The sequence below is a fragment of the Onychostruthus taczanowskii genome, unplaced genomic scaffold (genome assembly GCF_017590055.1).
Source record: "Onychostruthus taczanowskii isolate IOZ18803 unplaced genomic scaffold, ASM1759005v1 scaffold46, whole genome shotgun sequence".
In the NCBI taxonomy this organism is placed as follows: Eukaryota; Metazoa; Chordata; class Aves; order Passeriformes; family Passeridae; genus Onychostruthus; species Onychostruthus taczanowskii.
The window spans coordinates 1,052,300-1,077,057 of NW_024502125.1; the positions used below are offsets into that span (position 1 = coordinate 1,052,300).

Below are 24,758 nucleotides of genomic sequence, written 5' to 3' on the forward strand. Positions count from 1 at the left end.
AAATTTCCAAAATATTAATTAAGTTCTTCCAAATAAATTTTTTTAATATTCAAAATTATCAAAAGTTATTATTAATTTAAATTATTACAAATTATTATCAAATAGTCGAGAAAATTATCATGTGGCTGTCTCAGGCAAAGTTTCATTCACTGTGATTTCTTTACTTCCTTGTTATTTCTTCTCTGGAATAAAAAGACACATCAATTGTCTTAGTTGAAAAGCCTGCACAAACATTTATCCCTTCTAGATTATTCTCCAGAGGATTTATGATATAAAACTATACTTCACAATCACACCCTGAATTGAGGAATGAGTGGGAATGGGTGGTAGAACTGAGCAGCAATAACATAACAGGTAATAACCCTTATATATCAATTTCTTGTTCTGTATAAATACCAACCATCTGCTTTTACTTCAGTCACCATAACATCAGAATAAATTTAACAAGCCACAAAGGAAAGAGAAGGTTTGCCTTCAGTCCCTACCATCACAGTAAACAGCAGCCATCCCCAGCCCATGCAGCTTTAAAGGGGAGGCATCAGCGCAGCCCAGGCTCACCTGAACGTGCTCCAAGTCAGCTGGGGTACCCTTTGATTGCTTTCTAATGTTGATACTGAAAAGAATTTCATGCTTTTACCACACATATGCTTTTACATTGAACTTACTGTATCTTTTGGACAAAGAGGGAGTCTGATTTCAGGGCACCAAGAGCAGAGGTTTCTCTGTCTTATGTTTACATCTCTTCTGTCCTTTCACTGGCCTCTGTGTGTTGGCAGCCCAATTTCTGATCTTCACAGGAACTTTATTCACATGAGAAATGGTAGAGGAAATCTGGGATCATTTTTTCTCAAGCCCTTGCAAGAAGGGTATCCACACTTTAAAACAGTCCTGTCAGTCAAGTCCCTGTGTTCTTGAGACCCATCTTCTCCTTCCTCCCAGGCACTCCTGCTCCCCTCACATAGAGTGGGATCACTATATCAAGAGATTCAACAAGGATAATTATGCTTTTCCTGTCTTCTGGCCTGAACACCTACCAGTGCTTCTGATGTAACCCTGATTTAATTTGTCCCTAAGCATTAATATTCTGGCAAGACTATATTGTTGTTACTCTCTCCTAGAGAACTGCAGGACGGTGCTGACCCACGGGTGCAAGCGCACAGATTCAGGCAGCAATGCAGACGAAGCAAAGCCAAGCGGACGCTTTGGAGGCCGGTCCCGCTCAGGCCCAGCTTGAAGGCGGCTGGCGGGCAGCGTGGCAGGGTGGGCCGGGCCCAGCTGCCCCCTCCCCGCAGGCAGCAGCAGCTGGGCTCGGTGTGGGCAGGCAGCACTTCCCTCCCGTCCTCTCTTATCTCCGCACTCCATTTTCCCTCTGGTTGGGACAGGGCCTGCCTGGCTTTGCTCCACAGCGCTGCAGAACAGCATGTACCCTCTCCAGCAGCCTTCAAGTGTCTCCCTGAGAGCCGCCTCTGAGCTCAGGTCGTGTTCCCAAACAGCAGGGTAGCAGAGGACTCCCAGCGTACAACCAGCAGAACAGGTATTCTCAGATATCAGATTAGCGCTATGACTAAAGGCCACAGCAACAAAAGGGAGGCAGGAAGGTATTTCAGACAGAATACTTGGTGCTCAAATTAGCCTGCAACTATTAGTTACAAGGATTTTTTTTTTTCTTTTAAACTACTTTTTTTTTTTCCTGCAAGAATTAATGGAGGCAGTCAACAACCAAAAAAAAAAAAAAAAAAAAAAAAAAAGAAAAAGGAAAAAACTTAATCAGAGGTCCTGATTTATTTGCACAGTTGTACGTAATAGCTAAGGTATGTATGTTTTAGCTCACTTCCTTGGAGACACCCCACAGAATGCAGCACATTAGCAGTATTTAGTTTACCAACATAGCATTGAATTTTAATAAAGACATAAAGATACTACTTACTGCATTTATTTCAGCAGAACTCTGCCTTAGCACTTTCTGAGAACAGCTAGGACTACTCTTTAGATTGAGAAGTATACTTGTTTAATTTCCTTTTACTACAAAATGGTTTCAGTAAAAGATAACTGGAAGATATCTAACTCCTTTAACAGTAATCCTCACATGGTTTTAGCTCAGAGCCAAAACTATTTGAAACACAAAAGTTTTATAAGGCTAATATTCAATTAACTGGATGTATATCCTCACAAAGAACTGTATTTAGTCACTAGTCTATCCTCAGTAACACATCAGCCATTTATATATTAAAAAAGCTATATTTTAAAATACATCTTTTATATATGTAACATATAGCTATGTTACATATTAGTCTATTATGTGTTTATTAAAATTATGGTGGCTTTACTAAGACAGAGAGAAGAACAAAATGTGGGACACATTGAGTAAATGGAATTTATTTCTCATACTTCATAGAAAGCTGTGCTGTCAGTGTCTACCAAGTTTTAAAAAGCATGAAGTGATGCTTAAAAAGCATAAAGAAAAATAATTATTCAAAAGACAAAGCCTTGCTGATTAATAACTGAAAAATATTCAAGAAAATTGTACAGACAGATCAATATCACAGACTACTTCTACTCGTCTAAGCCTCAGAGAGCAGGGGAAACACATGAAGCATAACACAGCACAGTCTCACACATGCTGCTACAAAGTCTGCTGCTTCTTAGGTCACATCTCTACCAGTCAGTCTATTTATGCAGCAAAGCTACATGTAAGCATCCCAAAATAGCTCACACAACCTATAACTTCATTTCACTCTCCAGTCTCCAGAAATGCAAGCTTTGTGTTATGATTTCTCTTACTGAAATAAGTGTACGGAAGATTTTTAGGCAGCATACCTAACTGTAAGGATTGGACCCAACTGCTGAATGGGTAAAATCTGTGTAACATGTTAAAAAATGTACGAAAACTGTTCTCTTTTTAAAAATTACATACACTGCATTTTACAACAAAAAGCTACATAATTTTGTTCCTTACTAATAATTGTGCAACTCAGCAGCTGAACATGTTCAATAACCATGCAATACCTATCAAATCAAAATTAAAGCCTGTGACTTTCTTGGGACATATCTGTGTGTCATAATGGAGAGCCTGAAAGAAACAAGCGAACCACATTACCACATTGCGTCGGCAGTCCTTAAGGAGCTGGTAGATCGGGATCTTGGCTTCATAACAATGCTCATTTTGAAAAATTCCTTCAGTATTACTAGCAGTCAGACATCAGTTGTCCTTAAAAAGCTCATTCTTAAAGTACTCCATTTCAAAGTATTTTTTTAAATCTTCTGCTTTTTAACACCCTCCAAATCCGTCTTGTGTAAAAATCCAGGCTGTGGTGGAAGAATTCTAACATGCTGTAACTCCTTCCTTTTTCATGCTGAGTTTACTCTAGCACTGTGCTGTTCGGAAATGACAGTGCTTTTCTCCTCTGTCTTGTGTTGCCCTGGGAGGAACTAGTCTATTTTGAACCTATTCTCCCTTCAGGTCACATGAGAATGAAGGCAGCTGAAAAGAGTCCCTATCTCTTTCTTTCAGTTTGATAACAACAGGTTTAAAGGTCAATAACATTAAAAAAAAAAAAAAAAAAAGGAAAAAAAAGAAAAGAAACAATACTTCTGGTTGATAAATGAAAGGAAAGGATGAATGTAAGTTACAGTAACATTTCTGAGTTTGCTAAGAAATTCCACTTACAGACATGCTAGATAAATTAGTCTCTGTGGAGTAAAGAAAGGAACAAAGGTTTTTTTCATTCCAAATCGACTAAAACCCTTACCCAGAAATGAAATCCTTCCCTTTCTCTTTGTCCTAACACTTGCTTAGATACTGTGAAAAAGTATTATTATCTAACTTCACAAACCAGAAAGCATTCCCTGTCTGAAAGGTATTCAGAACACTGGGGGGAAGTTAAGTAAAAATTAAATTCCTTGTTGACTGTTAAAGTCAACACACATACAGATAGTGATTGTTATTAATCACTGAAGGACAAAATACCTGAGTTGAGAATTACAACATGACATCCTTTCTGCTGTACTGCAGATATCTTTTCCTGTTATAATAATTACATTAATAGTTTATGCAGTACTAAAAAATATTGCATTTATTTATTTATTTTTCTGGTAAAAAAAATTATCATAAAAGCTTTGGGAGTTAATTCCTATGTTGATATATTTGGCAATTTCAGCATTAAAGGAGGGGGAAATGCAGAAAACAAAATAGGGATTGTATTTTTTAATTTATAAATTTTTGAAAATGCTCTGAACAGTGTTAGAATTGGTTTTAAACTGAAAGAACAAATTTATTGCTGAACAAGTGTTTGCAAGCTTAATAGCCATTCCTTTGCAATCTCTACAAGTGTTGCAGTACATTGTTTTGGATGGGAGTGCATCTACGTTAATAATGAAAGCAGGCAGTGAAGATTGCTTTTATAAAATTTATATAGACTTGGCTAATAGAAGGAAAATATGATAAACAGATTATGTATCAAAAGATAAAAAAGATTAATCAAATTAGAATGTGTGTAAGGCTCTCTACAACCTTTGCACTTTATTTTATAACAGTACAATAAAATCTATTACCAACCACACTGTATATCACTAGGAAAGATCCTAACTGGCCTGGAGGCTTTTGCCAGTGATCTGCATACAAATTGTTCCACAACAGCAGAAGGAATGTTAATAACGTTTCTTCCTCTGCGTTCTGTTCTTCACGTTTTCCATGTTTTCTGGCACTTATCTCTCAAATATCACTTAGCAACTTGCAAAGGACCTTTTGTATGGATTCTATGAAATCAAAAAAGTTAGCTTCAATGAATGGAAAAGGCATCTGTGGTAAATTTAGCTCAAAGGGTCATACAGTCATAGGAACTTTAGTAACAGTTGGGTCTGTCACTGTGCAGGTCACACATCTATAGAAGCGCACATAAATCAAGCATCATGTTGTGAAACTTTATTATTCCTTTAACAGATGGAATAGGTCATTAAAAAAAATCAGATAAAATAGAGATCCTTGACTGTTACAGAATACCTGGCCAATTTAAAGGCTTTTTTTTTTTTTTTGTTGATTATTTTTAATTTATAAATATAAAAATTATTCCAGTTTTACACAGGAAAATAAAATGAAGCAGAATAGAACTTTTGACTAAGTTTTTTGCAATACCATACTGGAATGGAGTATTCAAAGACTATTTCTACTTTGCCACAAAGTAAGTATATCAGGATGGACTGTTTTCAAAAGTGTATCAGACAAAATGCTGCTTCTTACTTGTAGTTACTAGAAATATTAACATATATAGATACTAACCACTACTACTAAAATATAAATACATTCTAGTTGCAGGTACTCAATTTGAGTCACTGTTTTTCAATGGCAATTCAGAAAAAAAGTCCTCATGGGGTCACAGTTCTCCATCTCATTAACTAACACCCACTGCAAACCTGCTTTCTTTGTTAGTCTCCATCCTCAACTATTTAGAAATAAACTCCTGCTCTCCAAGTGCCTACTAACTTCAACTATTACGAAATATACATTAAGCAACCATACTTCAAGCGGCCGAATCAGAGACTGTCTTCAGGGTGCAGCCTTAGACTCATAGGCTTCCCCCAAAAAAGGGAGTCTACCAATAGGAAGGAGAGCTCACAGACTTTTAGGTAATGTTAGTCTTATCTGAAATTAATCAGTTGACTTCGTTGAAGCTAAAACAAAGAAGCCTCTTTATATTCATCGTGAGAAAGGCCAATCTTTTTCTAGAGAGGTTTCTAGAGAACCCATTAGAACAACGTTGGCAGTTAACAATAGGTTCTAATTCGTACATAAAATCTGTTGTGCTACAATTAACACCAAAGGCAGATTTGTCTAAGTTTTATGTAAAGATAGGAGAATACTAGTCTACTGTGCTCATAGAAGATGGTGTAGCACTTATTTTTGTATTTGGCGTGGTGTCAAATATTAAAAACTCTAAATTTCTCATAATTAGAGGAATTAAGAGAAAAAAGAATTAAGGAAAATTAAGAGAATAAATAGAGAAATTACCATTGTTTAAATAGCTGATTTGTGCATGTAATCTTGTAACTTAAAAAGAACCCCTAACAAACCTATATTTTTTTTCCTTTTTGGAAACCTTTTATTTATTTTATGGTGGCAGGAAAAAGGCTTTGGAAGAGAAGTCTTAGGATGCCACCCATGTTTGAGTTGTTGATTGTATACTATAAATAATGAAGAAAATATTTAAAATTAATGACACTATTAAAAGATGGAGACATTCAGTGCTACTAAATACACTAATAATAAAAGAATCAAAAAAAAGCAACAATTTTTTTTATCTGCGTGTATCATCAGCTGAGGTTCTAGCTGTGTAGTTAAAACTTCTAAGGAAAAAAAGACACAGAAACAAAACACTATTAAATGAAAAGTGTGCTGGATTCAGCCCACTTTGAGCATGCTTACATTTCAGTTACTTATCTTCAAATTAGTAACTAATTGAATTATTCCAGTGCTACAGTGCAAAGAATTAAATATTAACATGAATTGCCAAAAGCATGGCTTAGGGAATGAGGTACAGGACTGATTCTTTTGTTCCATGCTTGGAACATCTCTTTCTTCAGGTTATGGAAAACTTTCTTAAACATTCTGAGTTTCGTCTTCCTAGTTTGTAAAACAGGGATAACCACATAATGCTGCTTGAAAAGCACTTGGACATCAAACTGATGAAAAACCATGCAATAGGAGCCAGGTTATTATTGCTGCTCTATGCAAGCTGAAGAAATGGATTCACAACTTCAAACCTTCAGACATAAATAACAACTGGGCTCTTAAGTGTGGCATTTGGAATAGACATTACCAAATGAAAGCTACAAAACAATCTGTTACCTTTTGATATGCAAACTTAGTTTCACCCTGGGTTTTTCCCAAGTAGGATAGCTAAAATATCTTTAAAGACTTGGAGCTGGGCTCTTTCACTCAGGACTATCCATGTTATTTCTTAGTTACTGTTGCATCTGATCTTGCTTACAGTTTGTATCTTTGCTTTCCTCATATATACTTTCCAGTTTCCACATTTATGTGAAATACAGTTCAATAAAAAAAGATTATGCATTTAAACTTGAAATCAACATTTCCAATCTTCTGGAGCACACATTCCACTGTAGGAAACATTTTTTCACAAACTAAGCACCACACCAATTAGTTTTGTGAAACTCTTGAGTTGCACAGTTCATTCTAGCTCATCCACAGACTAGATCATCCTCTAGTCTGCATTACTGTCCTGTACTGCATAACAAGCTGAAGGACAGAAAATATTAATAAAATGTTCTTATATTACCTGCATGAGTGGGTCTGATAACTAGTAGTGGACGTGTAGGCTCAGAAGATGTACCTTTCAAAAACAAGTATTAAGTCAGAGAATTTGAGAAACAAATTTTTAACCCAGATACAGATTTTGCAACTGCTCAACACAGCAAGTGATTTTAAAAACATTTTTGTAGGGTTATAATTCTAGAAAATTAAACTTTGCAATTCATGTCTAGGTAACATCATATTCCCTTTTGACTGGAGTTCTTTAGCAAAGAGGAAAAAGTTGCACATAACTGCATAAGAGAACTAAAAAATTTAATGATAACTAGAGCATAGAATTCATAAGAATGAAAAAAGGCAAACCAAAGGGCACAGCAGAAACAGGACATATGTCACTGGTCTTTCCTTTCTGTATCCACTCACATCTAGCTGCCTGGATTGAGCTTCCCAATTTATAAATGTGGTTTATTAGCTCAGAGCCTGCTGTGTAAACAAAGTTACTGTGTGCTCTACAAAGGCCTTATACAGAATTAAATGTGCAAAACTCCTCATAGATCTCATAGCAGAGAGGGCCTTCTGTAAGAATACCCAATTCTTATATGATGCCTTGTCGGAAGATTCTTCATCTCAGTTTCCTTTGAAGCAGCCAGTTGCTGCTGCCTGAGGTGTGCCATGAGCATGAAAGGAGGTAAGAGTCACAGAGGCTTCACAGTGCCTTGCTTCCTTACATAGCAAAGTCAGGTTGTTGATATATGTATGTCAGACTGAAAACGTGTCCTTCTGCCTTTATTCCTGCCTACTTTTAATTTGATTTAATCAGTTATGCAATTAGAGGTTAGCAACCTCAGTACTAACTGACCATTGTTGGTCCACATAGATTCCATTACAAAAATAAAAATAGAACCTGTGCAAATCTTCATTACTAGAGATTCAAAAAGAAAATAAAAATAGCTAATTTTTAGGAGTAGGAGAATACTTTTTTTCTGAGAAGCATTATATTCTAGGCAAACAGTGCCATCAGTTATGCTGTGGTTGATGGTTACATCAGTCATTAAGGTTGGAAAAAATGATATCTGCTAATGTTGGATTAACATTGTATACTAGCAAATAGCCTAAAATTAAATACCACCCTCCTAGCAGACTTTGAATTTCAGCTGAGCTAGGGCTGCCTAGTATGTTGGGCTGGTTGTTTTGGATTTTGGATTTTTTTTATTAATAAACATAAAAATTCCCCCCAGAATGAACCATGAGTATGTATATATATATATATATATGTATATATATATATATATATGAACACATAGACATATAAAATACAGGTTACATTATAAAAACATAGATCAGATGTCAGATCTAAATGGGCTTACTGCAGTAATACAACACTAATTACAAGGTTAAAGGAAAAATCTATCAATGTTTCCATCAGACCTTCTGTTTTTGAACTATTTGCTCCACACAAACTGAGACTACAATTTGTTAGCTAAATAGTTGCTTAAAAATAAACATTGGTGGTTCATACTCAACTCAGTAGGGAGTTAAGCAGTAGCTATGGTTTCCAAGAGTAATATGCCAGCTTTTTTAGGCTAAAAAAAAAGTAGAGTAACATTTTTTCCTCATTCTTTTTTTTTTTTTTTTTTTTTTTTTTTTTTCCCAAATGAAGCAGTGGCTACTAGGAAAGGCAAGAGAGAATTGTATTCCTTTTACAAAGCTTTCATAATTATGACTGGTCCTGGACAAAATTACTCTTAAGTGTCAGGCTCACTATCAGAGAACCATTATATTTTGTAAGATATGCCTTCTTTCATCATCATCTTGTTCAGAAGAATGAGATAGTGTGAGCTTAACAAGAGAAGGTTGGAAGACTCTGAGGAATACCACCATTCCAAGACCATGTATGTATTTCAAGAGTACACACAGACCACCGTTTCAAGCAAACAAAACTTGTATGTACAACGTGAAAATTTATACTTAAATTTTAAGCATGTTAGCTAGCCTTATATAGTAAAACACTTTTTTTTTTCCACTTTTGTCTTGTCTAGAACAAAAAACAAACATTAACAGTAAAGCTGCCCAACCCAGCCATGCATACTCTCAAATTAATATTTCTGTAACATTTTGTCTTTTTGGAAACAATAAACTTTTACTGTCAGAAAGAAGAAAGCAAATCTGAGGTGAGGTAACCACATTAGTGTAACAGAAGGGTTCTCTACAAAACAGTAGAGTGGATTTCTCCATGTCCTTCACTGGAAACTTGGCATCCACAGGTATGGGATCATGGCCTGAATGAGTCAGACATGGATAAGACTCTTGTTTGGTAGAATGAAATCATCCATACTTCTAAGTCCTTCAGAAAATTGTCAAGAACTAAATTTAAATCTAAATTATGCATTATGTTACAAAGTCTTTCTTGAAGAGGAAGTATACCTCCATGACGCTTGTGTTTCAAAAAATCCACTTGAATTTGTATAAAATTTGCTTCTCATGTTTCACTTCTGTTTGTTTTTGGGGTATTGAAAACTCCAAAGGTTTAATCTGGCTTGTGTGAGGTGAAAAAAGAAAAAAAAACCCAAACTTTTTATATGAACACTCAAAAGGTCAAAACATATTCAATTTTTAATGCAAAACTATCAGACTCAAAACTGTAATTAAAGGAAAAAAAACCAATGTCTTTTAAAAAGTTGCAAGTTACTTCTATGAGAACAAATGAAGGTTACATTGAGAGTACATTACTTGTCATTAATTATTCACTGAGAGTTAAACAAGGCACACAAAGAAAGGAGTTTTCTCACCAGCCTTGAGCTGCCAGAGGATTGGTTGCTCATTTAAACTGGTCAGCTAGGCTCCTGCTGGAGACAGCTCTGATAGGCACTTGCTGGGGTAGTCTGTTTCCATGATTCAGACATCTATTTAAAGACAGACAGCACTGCTCCTCTCAGCTGTCTGTCTATCCTTCTGTGGACTATGGCTTCCTGCCTATTTTATGTTAGAAACCTAGGTTTTGGGCAATTCAAAATGTATTTGACAAATTCTGTGGTACCAGGATAAAACCTGTAAGTTTATATAACATGGGGATTGCAGATTTTTGCCTCACTACTCTCTTACTTGTAGCAGTTGAACTGAATGTAGGTAGGATGAATTTTTTTCCTTTTATAGAAATATAAACTTGACATATTTTCATATTTGGCCTCACATCATATTTGGATTTTGTGAGAGATGAACAATGCCAAGACACCACTGCCCCAATCCATATTTATTGTAGTAAAAAAAAAAAAAAAAAAACCACCAAAAAAAAACCCCAAAAACAAACAAACTAAATCTGCACTTTTGACTTCTCCCCTCCTTCCTTCCCAGGGGAGGAAAAGCACAGTGATCAAAAGGAATATCCACGTATATAGTAGAGCAGTTATGCCTACCACTGAAAACTCATATAAGACCTACTTGTTCTGAATATTCAGGCATCTGGAGGGAGAGATACATTATGTTCTGATAGTCATTGATTCTAAATTTCTTCTCAGTTTAGGACTAATTACTTAGGTCTATCTGAACACTTTATTCCATATTTATATGTTTGAATTTCCCCTTATTAAACAATGTACCAGGCACAAGAAAACCATGTTGCACTATAAATCCCAGAGATTTTTAGCAACACTCGTTGTAAATACCACCAGAGATGACAGTAGCCAGAAACTTCATGTTCTTGTGGAAATTTAAATTGCCTAAATTGGATGCAAGCATTTCAGAATTCCCAGTGCATTGCCAGGGACAATGTGCCTCTTTCCTCTTTACCCTTCTATGAGTAAGAGATACTTTGTGTGTCGTCAAACACATCACAGCTTTGCCTATTATATGGATATACATAGAAGAATACTTATATGTAGACCTCAACGTGCTTCCTGTACGACAGCAATTCTGAGACCAGTACAGTGTCACTTCATACCTAGCTACTGGTTTACATATGGTAGCCTTCTAATATAGCAAATCAATCTATTCTATTGTCTTGATCGTCTCCTTCAGTATTTGATTAGCAAAACTGTCTCTGTTTTTCACATTGAATTCATCCAGCTAACTTCCTTCTAGATATATGCTGCTATGTTAAATGCAGAAAGAGAGAATCTCTGACTAAAATAAGATGAGGCACCATATCTTCCTCTTTCTTTATTTAGGGTGTTTTTTTGTTTATTTTTAATTAAATTATTCATCAACTTTACAACATATTTCCTTAAAAAAAAAAATCATAGGAACATAGAATGGCTTGGGTTGGAAGGGATCTTAAATACCACCTAGTTCCAACCCTTCTGCCATTGGCAGGGGCATCTTTCACTGGACCAGTCTACTCAGAGCCCCATCAAACCTGGCCATGAACAAAGCCAGGAAAAGGGCATTCAAAACTTCTCTCAGCAACCTGTTCCAGTGCCTCACTACCATCTGAATAAATAATTTCTTCCTAATATCTAATCTCTCTCCTTTTTTCAGTCTTAAAAGCATTCTCCCTTGTTCTATTACTATCTGTCCCTGTAAAAAGCTGTTCTCTATTTTTTCCAAGTTACTTTAACTATTAGAAGGCTGAAATGTTTTCATGGAGCCTTCTCCTCTCCAGGCTTAACAACCCCAACACTCTCAACCTCTCTTCACAGAAAAGGAACTCCAGCCTGCTCATTATCTCTGTGGCCTCCTCTGGACTTGCTCCAACAGGTCCTGCTTCTGCTGGGGCTCCCAGAGCTGATGCAGCACTGCATCAGTGGTTTCACCAGAGCAGAGCAGAGGGGCAGAATCCCTCACCACTCTCTGCTGCCCACACTGCTCTGAATACAGCCCAGGACATGTTTGGCTTTCTGGGCTGCAAGGGTGCATTGCTGGGTCATGTCCAGCTTTTCAGCCATGAGAAGCTCCGAGTCCTTCTTGGCAGGGCTGCTCTCAATGAGTGCTACTCCCAGTTCTGCACTTATGTCTGGGACTGCTCTGACTGTACTGCAGCCCCTTGTGCTTGGGATTTTTAACATCCTTAGCTTCTTATGGTCTCAGTTCTCAAGCTTTTCCTGATGCCCCTGGATGGCATCCCATCTTTCTGTAGTGCCACCTGCACTGCTCAGCTTCCTGTCACTGCAAATGTACTGTGGGTGCACTCGGTCCCAGTGCCTCTGTCACTGATGAAGGTACTGAAGAGCCTAAGTCTCAAGACAGCCCTGAGGGACACCACTCATCACCGGCCTCCGTCTGGCTCTCCACTGACTGCAACTCTCTGGCTGCATTCATGTCACCCTTTCTTTAGTTTACCCTTAAAATCCAACTCTAAATGTCCAGTTTGGGGTTTATGATTCCATGTGAAACTGTGTTTAAAGCTTTCAGAAGCCCAGGCAGATTGCACTAATTGGACTTCCCTTTCTGAGCATTGCAGTTCACTCCATCACAGGAGGGCACAGACTTTGGTGAGGCCCTTTTTGTCCTTAGTGAAATCATGGCTACATTGGTTCTCCTGCTTGTCTTGTATATATCTGAACATTGCTTCCATGAGGATCTATTCCATTAATATAAAGAAGAGAAATCTAAATTGCAGCAGTTCTTATTTGAAACAACTTAATTTATGCAGTATGTCTAACAGAATGTGTTCACTGTTGGTTAAGACCATATGGGCTGCATTTCACTGTGTTTGCACAAAACCTACAAAAACCAGAGTCAGCCCTTTTAACCTACTGTGAGCATTTTGGGTGTAATTTTGAAGGGTGGTTTGTTTGCTTTCTTTTTTACATGTCTAAAGGTGGGTTAAGAAATTAAACGAACTGGGATGAAAAGACACTTTGGAATTTTTTTTTTAATTATCACCTGAGATTACCTATGAAAGTACTGAAAAAAAAAATCTAAGATTTCTCTATGTGAAAGCTTACATGAAGATTCATTTATAGAAAATTTTGGAAAAAGTATTCTACAAATACTGTAACAGTGAATTTTTTTTCTTTTATAATTCACAATAGCAAAATTCAGGAAATGGTTTTGTATTTTATATTGCAAACATTGCCAAAGCCAACTAATGACATTAAGTGTTGGCTGTAATAATATGTTCTTTTAATTTACATGCTCATATGCACATTTTTCAAAACTTATAATTTAATTTTAACTAGCATTTAAAATACACTGGAAGGTTTACAAATCACAGCAAGATGCACATTACTGTCTCTGGAATATGAAGTTACAAAACGTTGGAATTTATTTTTGCTATTTAAGCAGTTTTTTATGTGTAAATAGTCAGTCTTGCAAAGTAAATCCAGCTGATCATCATCCAAATAAAGTGACATTTAAGAAGAGAGAAACTGGCAGGGATTTTTTTCCCTTCTGTTTCTACCCATTGTGTTCTATTACTCTGGACAAGAATACAACTAAATTATTCACTTTTGCCTTTTACAACTTAAAAAAAAGTCTTGGAATCTAAAACCTTTCTCAGTTAGGATGACATTTTTGCAAAGACAAGGATGAGGTACTAAGCTGCTTTGTTTAATAAGTTCTCAATCTAATACATATTGCTCTGACTGCAGAAAAACTAGGGTTTCTTCAATGTTTATTTTAAACTGTACATAACAGTGTTGATAAATTTAATAATGTTATGAATATTTGGAGCTCAGTTATCCTCTCTCTTTTCTCCAAATTCCTCCAAACAATGTGTTGGAAGTTCTTCTGTTTTCCTTCCAGCATAGCAGCTTTCCCCTCAAGCACTCTGTTGCTTACTTTCTTTATGACTCTTGGCCAGATGGTTAAAAAAGTCTTAACTTCAGAGAAAGCTCTGTGCAGAAATCTTTATTCTGAGAAAGCTTACACAGAACCACTTATAGCAACCACTAATTCTGGCCATATTCTTTCTCAGAGGCATCTAAGGAAATAAAGACTCAATAACTTTTCTAACAATTAATAAATTTTCAACTACCTAGAGCAATAAAAAAGTATTATTTTAACTCAAGAAAGTGAGAAAGCTCATTTGAAAACCATTACTAGTAGAATTATGATCACATTTCTCAGCTTTGCACTTCATGCAAAGGTTCACATCCTCTTGTCTGAGGATAAGCATGGGTTTTTCTTAATACAGACCCTCTGCATGCCCAGTCCCAGCGAATGAAGCGCTAGGAGCTGTGACTGAGTTGCCTGACACACACATGTGCCAGGCTGCACATTATGGAGGCTCAGAGGTCTCAGGGCTGAGTCTCAGGAATGCAATGTGTCTTCAGATCTACTCATTCGTAGCCTTCATAGGGATGACCAAACATTTCTGAAATATAGGTCAGTAGATATTTGTACTAAATATCAGTTCTTGACTTCTAAAATAGTATGGATGTTGAAGAAGGATTGGTTTTGTTTCCAAAATAAAACTGGCCTTCTGTCCTTATAAGACCTGAATTAAGGTTTTCAAATATGTGGACACTGACAATTAAACCTGTAGTGCCAAAATAAGCCAAAAATATTAATCTTCGAAGTTTTTAATCAAAAAAGACATTTACAGAGATGTCATTATAGAGATTTTCAGAAAAAATCTCAAATCACAAAAAGTGATTTGACAGTGCTAGAATAAAACAAACCCACCCGAAAACAAAACAAAACAAAACAAAAGAGCACTCAAGAAGAAAGAGATGCTGAAAAGAGAACAAATAGCAGATCGTGGAGATCAAAAAGAGACAAACAGCATCTATAGAATAGAAGGTGTTGAGTGGGATTGTAAGGAAAATATATGCTTGAAAATAACAATGACTCTGTGGTTCTATTAATTTTAGCATCCAGCAAAATGACAACTTTCAATTCCCTGTCTTGCCTTTTGCTTGTCACATTGAGGGATGAGATGCAACAGAGCTCCTCTTGTTTTTGACCTTCCTCCATTGCTTCAGAAAGATGATTCTGATTGCAGACCTTGTCTGTTTTGATTCACATGGTTCCTATGATGATGTCCAGTGCAGGGGATAAAGTATACTACAGTAATGAGAATCCATGGATTTTCATTAAAAACAAAAAATTGATTGAGGTAGTTTTGGAGATGCATTGCATTCTTAATAGATGAAAAAGTTCTACATGAAAAATCTCATTTTGTGCATCCAAGGCTTTTGCCTTTAAGCTGTGTCAAGTCCTTCTGGCTTGGTTTTGCTTTGTTTTTTGGAGAATGACATTTTAAATAGGCCTTCTTCTACTCTCTAAACCCCTTATGGCTAAGGGGCTTACAGAGCACTAGAGAATAAAAAAAATGCATTGGAGTTTAAGAATAATATGAGTAATTTTCCTGACAAAAAGTTCTCCTCAACTCTTATCAACAAACAAAATCTTAATGAAGAAAACCATTGAATATCTTAATAGTTAAATCACTTTTCTAAACAATCTTTAGGCCTCTCCTATAAGACAGTCTTTCTTTCATCCTTTATGTATCCTGTGTTTGGTCTAGTTTTAGTTTAAACATGAAACTTATTTAATATTTTGTCTCTTGAAGTATGTAATGAAATTAATAACTTGAATCTTTCCTGTAGAGATTTATCCACAAATATATGGAACTGATAGAACTTCAGGAATTCCAGTTTGTGGTGTAGACATGAATCTCTGGTTTAAATATGAACATGCATGACAGCAACACGTTCAAAGTTACCCCACTTCAGCTCTTCTAAGAGAAACCCTTTGGACAAGGCAGAGCAGCTACAATGGAGTGAGAAACTGTTTCTCTTCCCTTAGTAGGTGTATCAATCAAGAAAGTAATAATTTGTCTCTAAAGTGGAAAACATGACACATATTGCAAAAAAAAGTACTACTAATACTATCACTGTTACACAAAAAATAATGTTAAAATAATAATTTCCAATAATACTTGACTTGTATTTCTTCAATTTAAACTTCAAGTCTCACTTCTGCCACTATGGTTTGTCATCTTACTCATGTCTGAAATCAGTCTGGGATCTCTTTCAGGCTCAGCTGATGGGCCATTATTCCTAACATCTAAGCCTTGCTACAGCAAACATGGCTATTAAGTACACAAAGTGGTATTTAACTGCTCAATATATTTAGTTGACATGACAGATTTTAAGTACACACACTGATTTTTACTCTGCTACAATTGATTTATAAATGAAGTTGATGATTGCTAATAACACTTTCCTGCCTCGTTTTGCATTGTAACTTCAGCAAACACTAACTCTAACCACTCAGGAAACTGATGGCTTATTTACACCATTAAAGAAAAAAAAGCACAGCAATAATAGATCATGATACTCTTTTTTAAAGTTAGTTTGCAGAAAGACTGATAGAAGCCTTACCAAACAAACGTGTAGTTATGTTTAAAAAACCAAAAATATATAACTAGCAAGACCAAAATATAAAGTAAATAATGAACTAAATGCATCTTCAGCTTTTGTAACTAGGTTTCTGTTTGAACGAACAGCTGGAGACCCTCTTCACATCTCAGGGCTGGTTCTTTTTCACGTGTTCCACTGTCACTTCTCTCTCTTAATGTATAAAATGTAGAAATAAAACTATACTGAATGGCAAGTATCCATTGAATTTTGTGTTAAATTATTTCCTACATCTTTTGCAGTTCATGTATTTCCTTGGTTTTAATCAACTTGGATTATTCATTCTGATATGTCACTTTCCTGACAATCGTCTCAGCAAGATAAGTTCAGTACAGTTAACTTCATTTCCTGTGGCTCTTGGAAAACATTTTTCCCTGTAAATTTATTGGCATAAGTAGCAAGAAGCTGAACTACCTCAGAATTTTTTTTTTCCCTCACCACTATTTTATATTTTTTTTACTTTATATATAAAAATCCCACAAAACATGCAAATATCCAAGTTGAACCAAATGAAATAGATGTCAAAGAGCCAATCCTGAAATTACTTTTCATGTACTTTTGTCTAACACAACAGTGGATCCTAACTACTGTGTGCTGTAGAACATTCTTCATAGATTTCAGTGCATACCAAATTACAGGTAAAATGTACGTTTGTTTCTATAGTGCATGTGCTTCTGTTTAATACACTCAGGAATATTCAGCATTGATCAGCACCTTAAAGCTGCACTGTAGTGTCTATTTTACCTAGTCCTCAAAATTTTGTTTTTGTTTTTGTGTGGAAAAAAATGCAAGTTTTGTTTTTAACTAAAAATGGAAAAGAACATAACAAAACATCTTGACTTCCTTATCAGCAACCACTAACTCTTTGTACCATTTCAAAATGATTGAAGATTAAATGCAAGATTTCAAGGTGATGTTTTACACAAACTAAATTTTACAGCATTGACTAATTCACTTTACAGCAGTTTAAGAAGAAGGAGCTGAAGCAGTACTGGTTTACTGTCTATTACTCCAAAGTGTGCAGACCTCTGAACACGTGTGGAGCAGGAATGTTGTTTTGGTCCTGCGAGCTGCTATTCTAGGAAATAGTGCCTGCAGGCCACTTGGATGGCTTGGATAGTACAGCAAGTAAATTTGTAAATTAAATTTCCAGCAGCATTGCTTAAATGGCATTTCTTCATTAAAATTTTTTTGTCTTATTTTTGGTTATATTTAGAGGCATCAAGAGGTGCCTTGCAAATTCTGAATATTTGCCAACAAGAATCACAAATAAAATTTTTTAATGATACTAAATTCACAATGGTAGAGTAGGTTCCAAAATAAATAAATACCTCTCCAATCACAGTGGCTGTGAGATATACAGAACTGATAAAAAAATATGTAAAATTTTATGAATATGGTTTGAGGCTGGAAACAGGAAATTTCTGTGTGCTAGCACCACTGACGTGCCATGCTTATCAATGCTAAGGGTTTGCCATAAAATTTTGCCTTGAAAACCATAATGAAACTTTTATTCATTACAGGCATCTGCGTCCTGGTTCTACTGGTTACTGCCAACCTGGGATGGCTCTGACCTATGCCTGGCCATTACACATATTACTAGTTATTTATTAGATAAATACTTACAATCAGTTAATTTATATTACTGGAAGGGAATGCATATCATGTTCTCTTGAACTCGGTAAGTTGTAACCATAAAGGTAACTCACCAGGGTAGATTGTCACCTCTAGGAACTCCTGTCTTTAAGGAGCTCCAAATATTGTTTTGCAATAAGCAGACATTACAGATCAAAAGGCTCTAGGTAGCTGGGAAACAATTTCAGCCCTTCAAAATAGAGAAATGAAAAAAATTGAGCTGGAGCAGTGTGATGTAGTTTTTGCTACAGAGGGAATAGACAGAGATCTTGCTGTCATACCCTGTTGCTATCATTGCATACTATTCCCCCCTTAACATTTATTTTCTCCTTTCCACTCTTTGCTCTATAGTTTCCTGTCATGTTGCCAAATAAAACCTGTATATCAAAATATAGAAGTTAATTCTGTGACTCCTCTGAATTTTCTGTAGTTAACTATTTCTTAAATGGCAGCTCTGAGGCACTACAATGCTGTGGTGAAACCTGACATTTGCGGATGAAAAGTAATATCAGATTGTTTCAAATTTTAACTTAGAGTAGTGCTGACAAAGCCTAAGGAAATCACTAGATTATTAGAAATACAGAAAATAAAGACAAAATTTTTTCAATCTTCCTGTGATGTATGAAAAATATTTTTTCATAGATATCATACAAACCAAGTGTTAATATACCAATGGTAAATGAAATCATAGTGTTAGTATGTATTCTTAGTGACACGAGAAAGAGAAAGAAGTACGGTAACTAAAGCACGCAATTCATTAGCCAGAAATAAATTCCTAAAACGTGGCAGGAATTCTACAATTCTACAAATGACTTCAATTAATGAATAGCATAACAACTACAATTAAAAAAAATACTTAGATTATACATAAAAATATTTAATACAGAAGAACTAAAGATGTAAAAATTAAAAAGAAGAAAAAAATACCAATCCTTAAGGATGTAGAATCACATCTTTCTAACATTACATTCATACTTTACTTTCCTAAAAGTAAAAATGCAAAAATAATGCTGCTGCCCAAAGTTAGGATAAGCACTGGGGACCTCAAGTGCAGATGTCCAAGAACATTGTTACCACAGAGAGTTTTACATTGTTTTACATTATCACCATATCTTCTAAAGCAGCTATTTTGAAGTGACTTTGTAAACCCAAAGAGTTGGCATGAACAAGCTCATGTCTTACTGAAACAATATGTACTTGGAAGCAGTTTTATCCTTTTATAGTAACAGAGTGTATGACATTTAACGGTGAATTAAATGTTCCAGGATCAAATAAATATATTGCAACAAAAGGAAATGTTATCTAAACCATTTAAAAGCATCATGTGAGAAAATATTTACAATAAATTGCTAATATAATTCATCGATTTTTCTTTATCAAAGTCAAGAACCTTGTGTTCTACAGATCAATTAGACAGCTCTACACTGCAATACATCATTTTCACTGCATCCTCTGATTGCTCTTTATCCTCCTTCATTTAAACTTACATTAGCTACTCTAAACGATAATCAGAACAGCATATTAATTCAAAATAAATGGTCCAAATTATAAAATATCTTCTTGGTCAAAGAACAGCTGTTTCTTTGAAATTATGAAGAGAGTACAAGTCCAGAAAATCTTTCTCTTAGTGGAAAGAGCAAGCACAGCTTTTCCAGGACTGTCTGCTCCTTTCCCTACTTTCTAAAACAGTTGCATTAGACAGCTGGGAAATTTGCATCTTGGAAGAATGTCAGGGAAGAAGAACCTGGTGAGTTTTGCATGACAACATTAGTCTGGGTGAATTCCTTATACTGCTGCCTAAGAGCTTTCTACTATGAACCCCAGAAGAAAAAGCAGGGCACTACAATGACTACTCTGGGTCACACATCCACTCTGTGCAGTGAAAACTAGAATTTTAGATAGCTAAACATTTCAGGCTGTGGCTGTCAACGTCACACAATTCTGCCTTGCTGCCTCCTGAAATTACATTTTCAGTCTCACAGACTAAGTATTTTCCTTAAAGTTTCTAGAGTCCAGGTGTTAGATGAAAATTTCAACTGCATCTTAAGAAAGGTCCTGGCTTTTCTGGTTTTGATAAACTCTTTAAGACCTAGATAAGGAAAAAAGAAGGGCTTTTTACACAAACTCTTGTGATTCTCCAAGATGTAACTAAAAAACAATTGGACTTGACTGTACTGTAATATATGCAAGCAGAAAACAAAGCATTCCTGTAGAAAACTGTGATCAATCTATTTTAATGCAGTAGAAAGGCTGCAAACCCTTATTGGTTGGAATGCTACTGCAACCACCTGAGCCCTGAAGAGTATTTTGGCCCTCATATTCCATTCCAGGGAGCAGGAGTTAGTGTTACTGATATGGCCCTGTCACAGAATCACAGAATTTACTAGGTTGGAAAAGACCTTGGAGAATATTAAGTCCGACCTATGACCTAAAACCACCTTGTCAACAAAACCATGGCACTGAGTGCCATACTTTTTTTTACACACCTCCAGGGATAGTGACTCCACCACTTCCCTGGGCAGTCCATTCCAATGCCTCTCAACCACTCTTTCTGTAAATTTTTTTTTTCTAATGTCTAGCCTAATATTCCCCTGGCACAGCTCAAGATTGTGTTGTCTGTCCTGTTTCTGGTTTCCTGGAAGAGTCTGACCACCACCTGGATTCACTCTGCAGATTCAACCATGGAAAAATCAGGGCCCTCACATAGTACTCAATAAAATCAGAGGAGCTAGCATTTTTGATAACATCAAGCTACCTAAAAAAGAGGTTTTAAATAACATTTTTATAAAAATATATAGTTTGTGACTTTCCGCATTTATAAGGCAGCCATATCACTGCATGATTAGATGTTAAGAGACAGTACCTAATATGTATTACTACATATTTATATTTAAATAGCACATGAATTTTTGGGTTAATATATGGTGCATTTAATAATACAGACTTGAAATTATGTACAGTATAAATAAAATTTTATATTTTAATTGTAGTCTAATGGGGTAGTCAAGCATGAAGAACTGTGACAGCAAAATTTAAATCTTTTGTGTATCACAGACACATCTGTTCCTCTGTATTTGAGGATGAAATTTTGTCAGTATCATGAAACAAATTTTTAATGGCATAACACAGCATTTTGCTATTGGCCCCACCTATAAATTAATATAACACCTGTTATATTAATTAATATAACATCTGCTCAAAATAATTTTATTCTTATCTGTAAACAATAAGCCCTATTTTGGCATTAATGTGTGCATGTATTTGCATTGTAAAACCACTCTGTCTAGAATTCCTTTTGTCTTCTATGACAGCAAGCAGAGTTTATCGCAAAACAGAACTACATGTATTTTTATGCCAAAATGAGATAAGCCTCAAATATATCATGTTCCAGGTTCCAAATAACATTTTACTGTGTCATGTGGGAGAGAGCTTAAAAAAAGGCCGTAGCCAAGAGGAGACATGGAACAAACACCGTTTGCCACTTACACGCTCATTAAGACTGCATGACTACCTCATTAAGGGAATCATCTGGATGCTAAGAAATTACATTCCTTTTATATCTCTTTTTCTCTCCATTTTTCATCCCTTTTTTCTCCCCTCTATTTGAAACAAACATTTCTTCACAAATCAACATTTTCTTTCAGAAGGTTCACAAGATTAACAACTTATGCTAGACTAGTGCAAAATTCTTCCTGATTCTGCCAATGGCAGTTCTCTTGAGGAACCCATCACTTCTAGATATTGCATGGCAAGTTCATGTTTTTCTAATATGATGCTTAAAAGAAACTTAATTTTCTCCTCTTCCACCAGTAGAAACCTAACTTGTGTGCATTTTGCTTCCACTGTTTTAGTGACATAACCCAGTTTCCAAATTATCAATTTTCTGGTTGTTCAGTTCCTGGTTCAATGGAATGCAAATGATGATGAAACACTTGACTTAACCTCCAGTGCATGATATAAATCAGATTAATTTTTTTGCTTAAAATAACCAGTTTCTCTGAGTTTCCAGTTTAATGTTTGCATGACCATATTTACACTTTATTTTTATGTCACGAGGAAGAGTAAGAAGTAAAGAAAAATTATGCAATTGGTAAAGAAGTAAAGAAAATAATGCAGCCTAGAAGCTTAAGTACATTTCACATACTTAGGAAAACCAAGTAAATTTAAGAATGCATCCACACTTATTAGTACCTATGAAGGTAAAAAATATGTCTGTTTCACAGTGCCACATGAAGCTTGTGCCATGCACCAGAGCTGTCTGAGCAGCAGATTCTGCTCCATCTGCAATTACCACCTCCCTGCAGCTGTCAATTGAGTTGGATTCACAGGGTAACTCCTCCCATCTATCAAAGTAATGCACATGTAGCTTCAGCTGGAGGTATAAATTTATTTATTTGTTATATTTGTCCCTCTGCTTTACCTAAATCTGTCATAACAATAAAAAAGTGAGGCCTCCCATCCTCCACCTCAAGAAAATTATATCCCCTTTAAACAGTTCTGGATTTTTTTTTTTTTTCCATTTCAGGTTTCTTTACTAGCTAAAGAACTTCAGTTAGTGTTAACAAGAGTTTATCTGATCCTGGTGTTTGTTCAACTGTGCCATTTACTTTTACAACTGCAACAGAAATTTGTACCAAACCCTGTGAAAGCTGTCTCTGAAGAGCCAAGTATTGACTGGAAATGTTACAAAGGTAAAACAAATAAAGTGAAACCAAGTTCATGTGGACAAACAATAAAGTAAGTGCTGTGTATTCAGCTTCTTCCTGGAAAACTTCTCATAGTTTGTACACTTCAATGTAGGGAACACCCACACGTGTGTGTTTGTATGTGTGCAGACTGTTTGTCTAGCACACATGTACATAATGATCAAGTGTATGGGTATGTTAATGGGAAACATCTGTCTCCTCCTACTGCTAAAACCCCCCATATCTTCAGCTGCATGCATTATGACATATTTCCTGAAGGACTTCCTAGCTTTCTAATGAGTCAGAAATCCTGAAGATACACTATAAGAAAAAAGAAAACCCTATTTACATTTTATGTTTCCTTATCTGAAAATAAAAATGTTCTTCCCATAAAAAATTATGTAAAACTATTTGCTACAAGGTTGGGTGGTTTTTTTGCTTTTAAAAATGCAAAATTTCTAGTGAGACTGAAATTCTATCTACTGAAATGATCCCTGTTGTCTTTACACAATACTGTATCCTTGAAAATTTCTTAGAGAAAACAGAATGGGGAGAGATGAAATTAAAGTACACAGTAATGGAAGTAAGGCTACCCAGCAGGGTTGAGAACACAGAATATGGCCAGTACAGACATCAGCAGGAACGGGAGGTTGTTGCTCACCACTTAACATCAGTTAATCAGCACGTCTGTTAATCTACATCAGAAATAAGATAGAGAGGAATAATAGAAGTTCCATAATGGATTTTTTTCCCCTGAGAATAGTAATATTTTAAGTCTAGATCTATTGTCCTCTTCAGAAGCTCTGAGTTTGCTTCTGGTCATTCTGCATTAGAAAGAGCATTGAGATGGGAGGAGGTGTTAAGAGATTGGCAACATTAATGATACGGACATAAAATTTTTCCATGTGAAAAGATTAGTTAGAAAGCTGATGAAAAGGAGTGGCCTACAAATATATAAGACAACAAATCCTTGGGTCACAATACTTCTACTATTGGGAAAATTAGACACCAGGATGAAGAAAATCTTGTACATTGCATAGGGTTCATCTGTGGAAGTGAGTGTCAAAAAATACTGTACAAGAGAAAAATTTAGCAATTTTTTTATTGTATCATGATCAACATTTACTGTGAGTAAGTGAAATACTCATATTTTCTTTTTTCTAAGGAGAGTTCTGGCATACACATACACAGGGACTACTGAAGATGTTGAGATTATTCCTCAAGGAAGATTATACTGTGACCAGGTTTCTTACTGTTCCCATTCAAATATTTGCTGCTGACTGCTGGCAGAGACCAAGAGCTGGATTAGCTTTCGTGGACCACCCATGTGCTGAACTATAACTGCCCCTACTGCTAAGAGCACCAGACTGATGTTTGTGCCAGGCACCTCTAGGAGGGCAGGAGCTTCTATTTTCACTCTTATTTTCATTTATTACCCCATAAAGAAAGGTGCTTTAGAGCATTAAATTACTTTTCAGCATATTAGAGAAGTTTCCAACTGATACTCACTAATTCCTCTCATAGAGACAATTGAAACACAAAATTACCTGGAGATTATTAGTTTCCTAGGGCACAGAAATCAATTAGATTTACTAGCTCCAATAGGAAATGTCAGTTTTCCATTAAAAAAAAAATCAAATATTCTGACCCACAATGGAAAAAAGCAAATTTTAGAATGCCATAAAAGAAGCATTAATATGTTACCCTTGTGCTACTTTTCTTATTTAACGAGGTATCTAGAAATTAATTACAACATTTGGACATGGTACATGCTGAACTTGCGTCAGCTTGTTCCTGATGTATTCGGTATCAGATTGAATGATAGGTCTATTTATAGTGCTCCCAGAATTTGTGATACATCAGGGAATTGCA

General features: G+C 35.8%; 1 protein-coding gene across 7 annotated transcripts in view; it reads right to left on the reverse strand.

Annotated features, from left to right (window-relative positions):
• PDE4D (phosphodiesterase 4D) overlaps positions 1-24,758 on the reverse strand; it is a 309,694-nt gene that overhangs the window by 122,924 nt on the left and 162,012 nt on the right. The window contains exon 1 of one of the 7 annotated variants that reach the window (XM_041414577.1): positions 3,098-3,394. The exons of 5 other annotated variants lie outside the window; for them this stretch is intronic. In XM_041414577.1, coding sequence (XP_041270511.1) covers positions 3,098-3,162 — 65 coding nt within the window. In that variant the 5' untranslated portion in view covers positions 3,163-3,394. Of the gene's footprint in view, positions 1-665; positions 776-3,097; positions 3,395-24,758 lie in introns of those variants that run through there. One more of the 7 variants, XM_041414581.1, reaches the window with a different exon arrangement.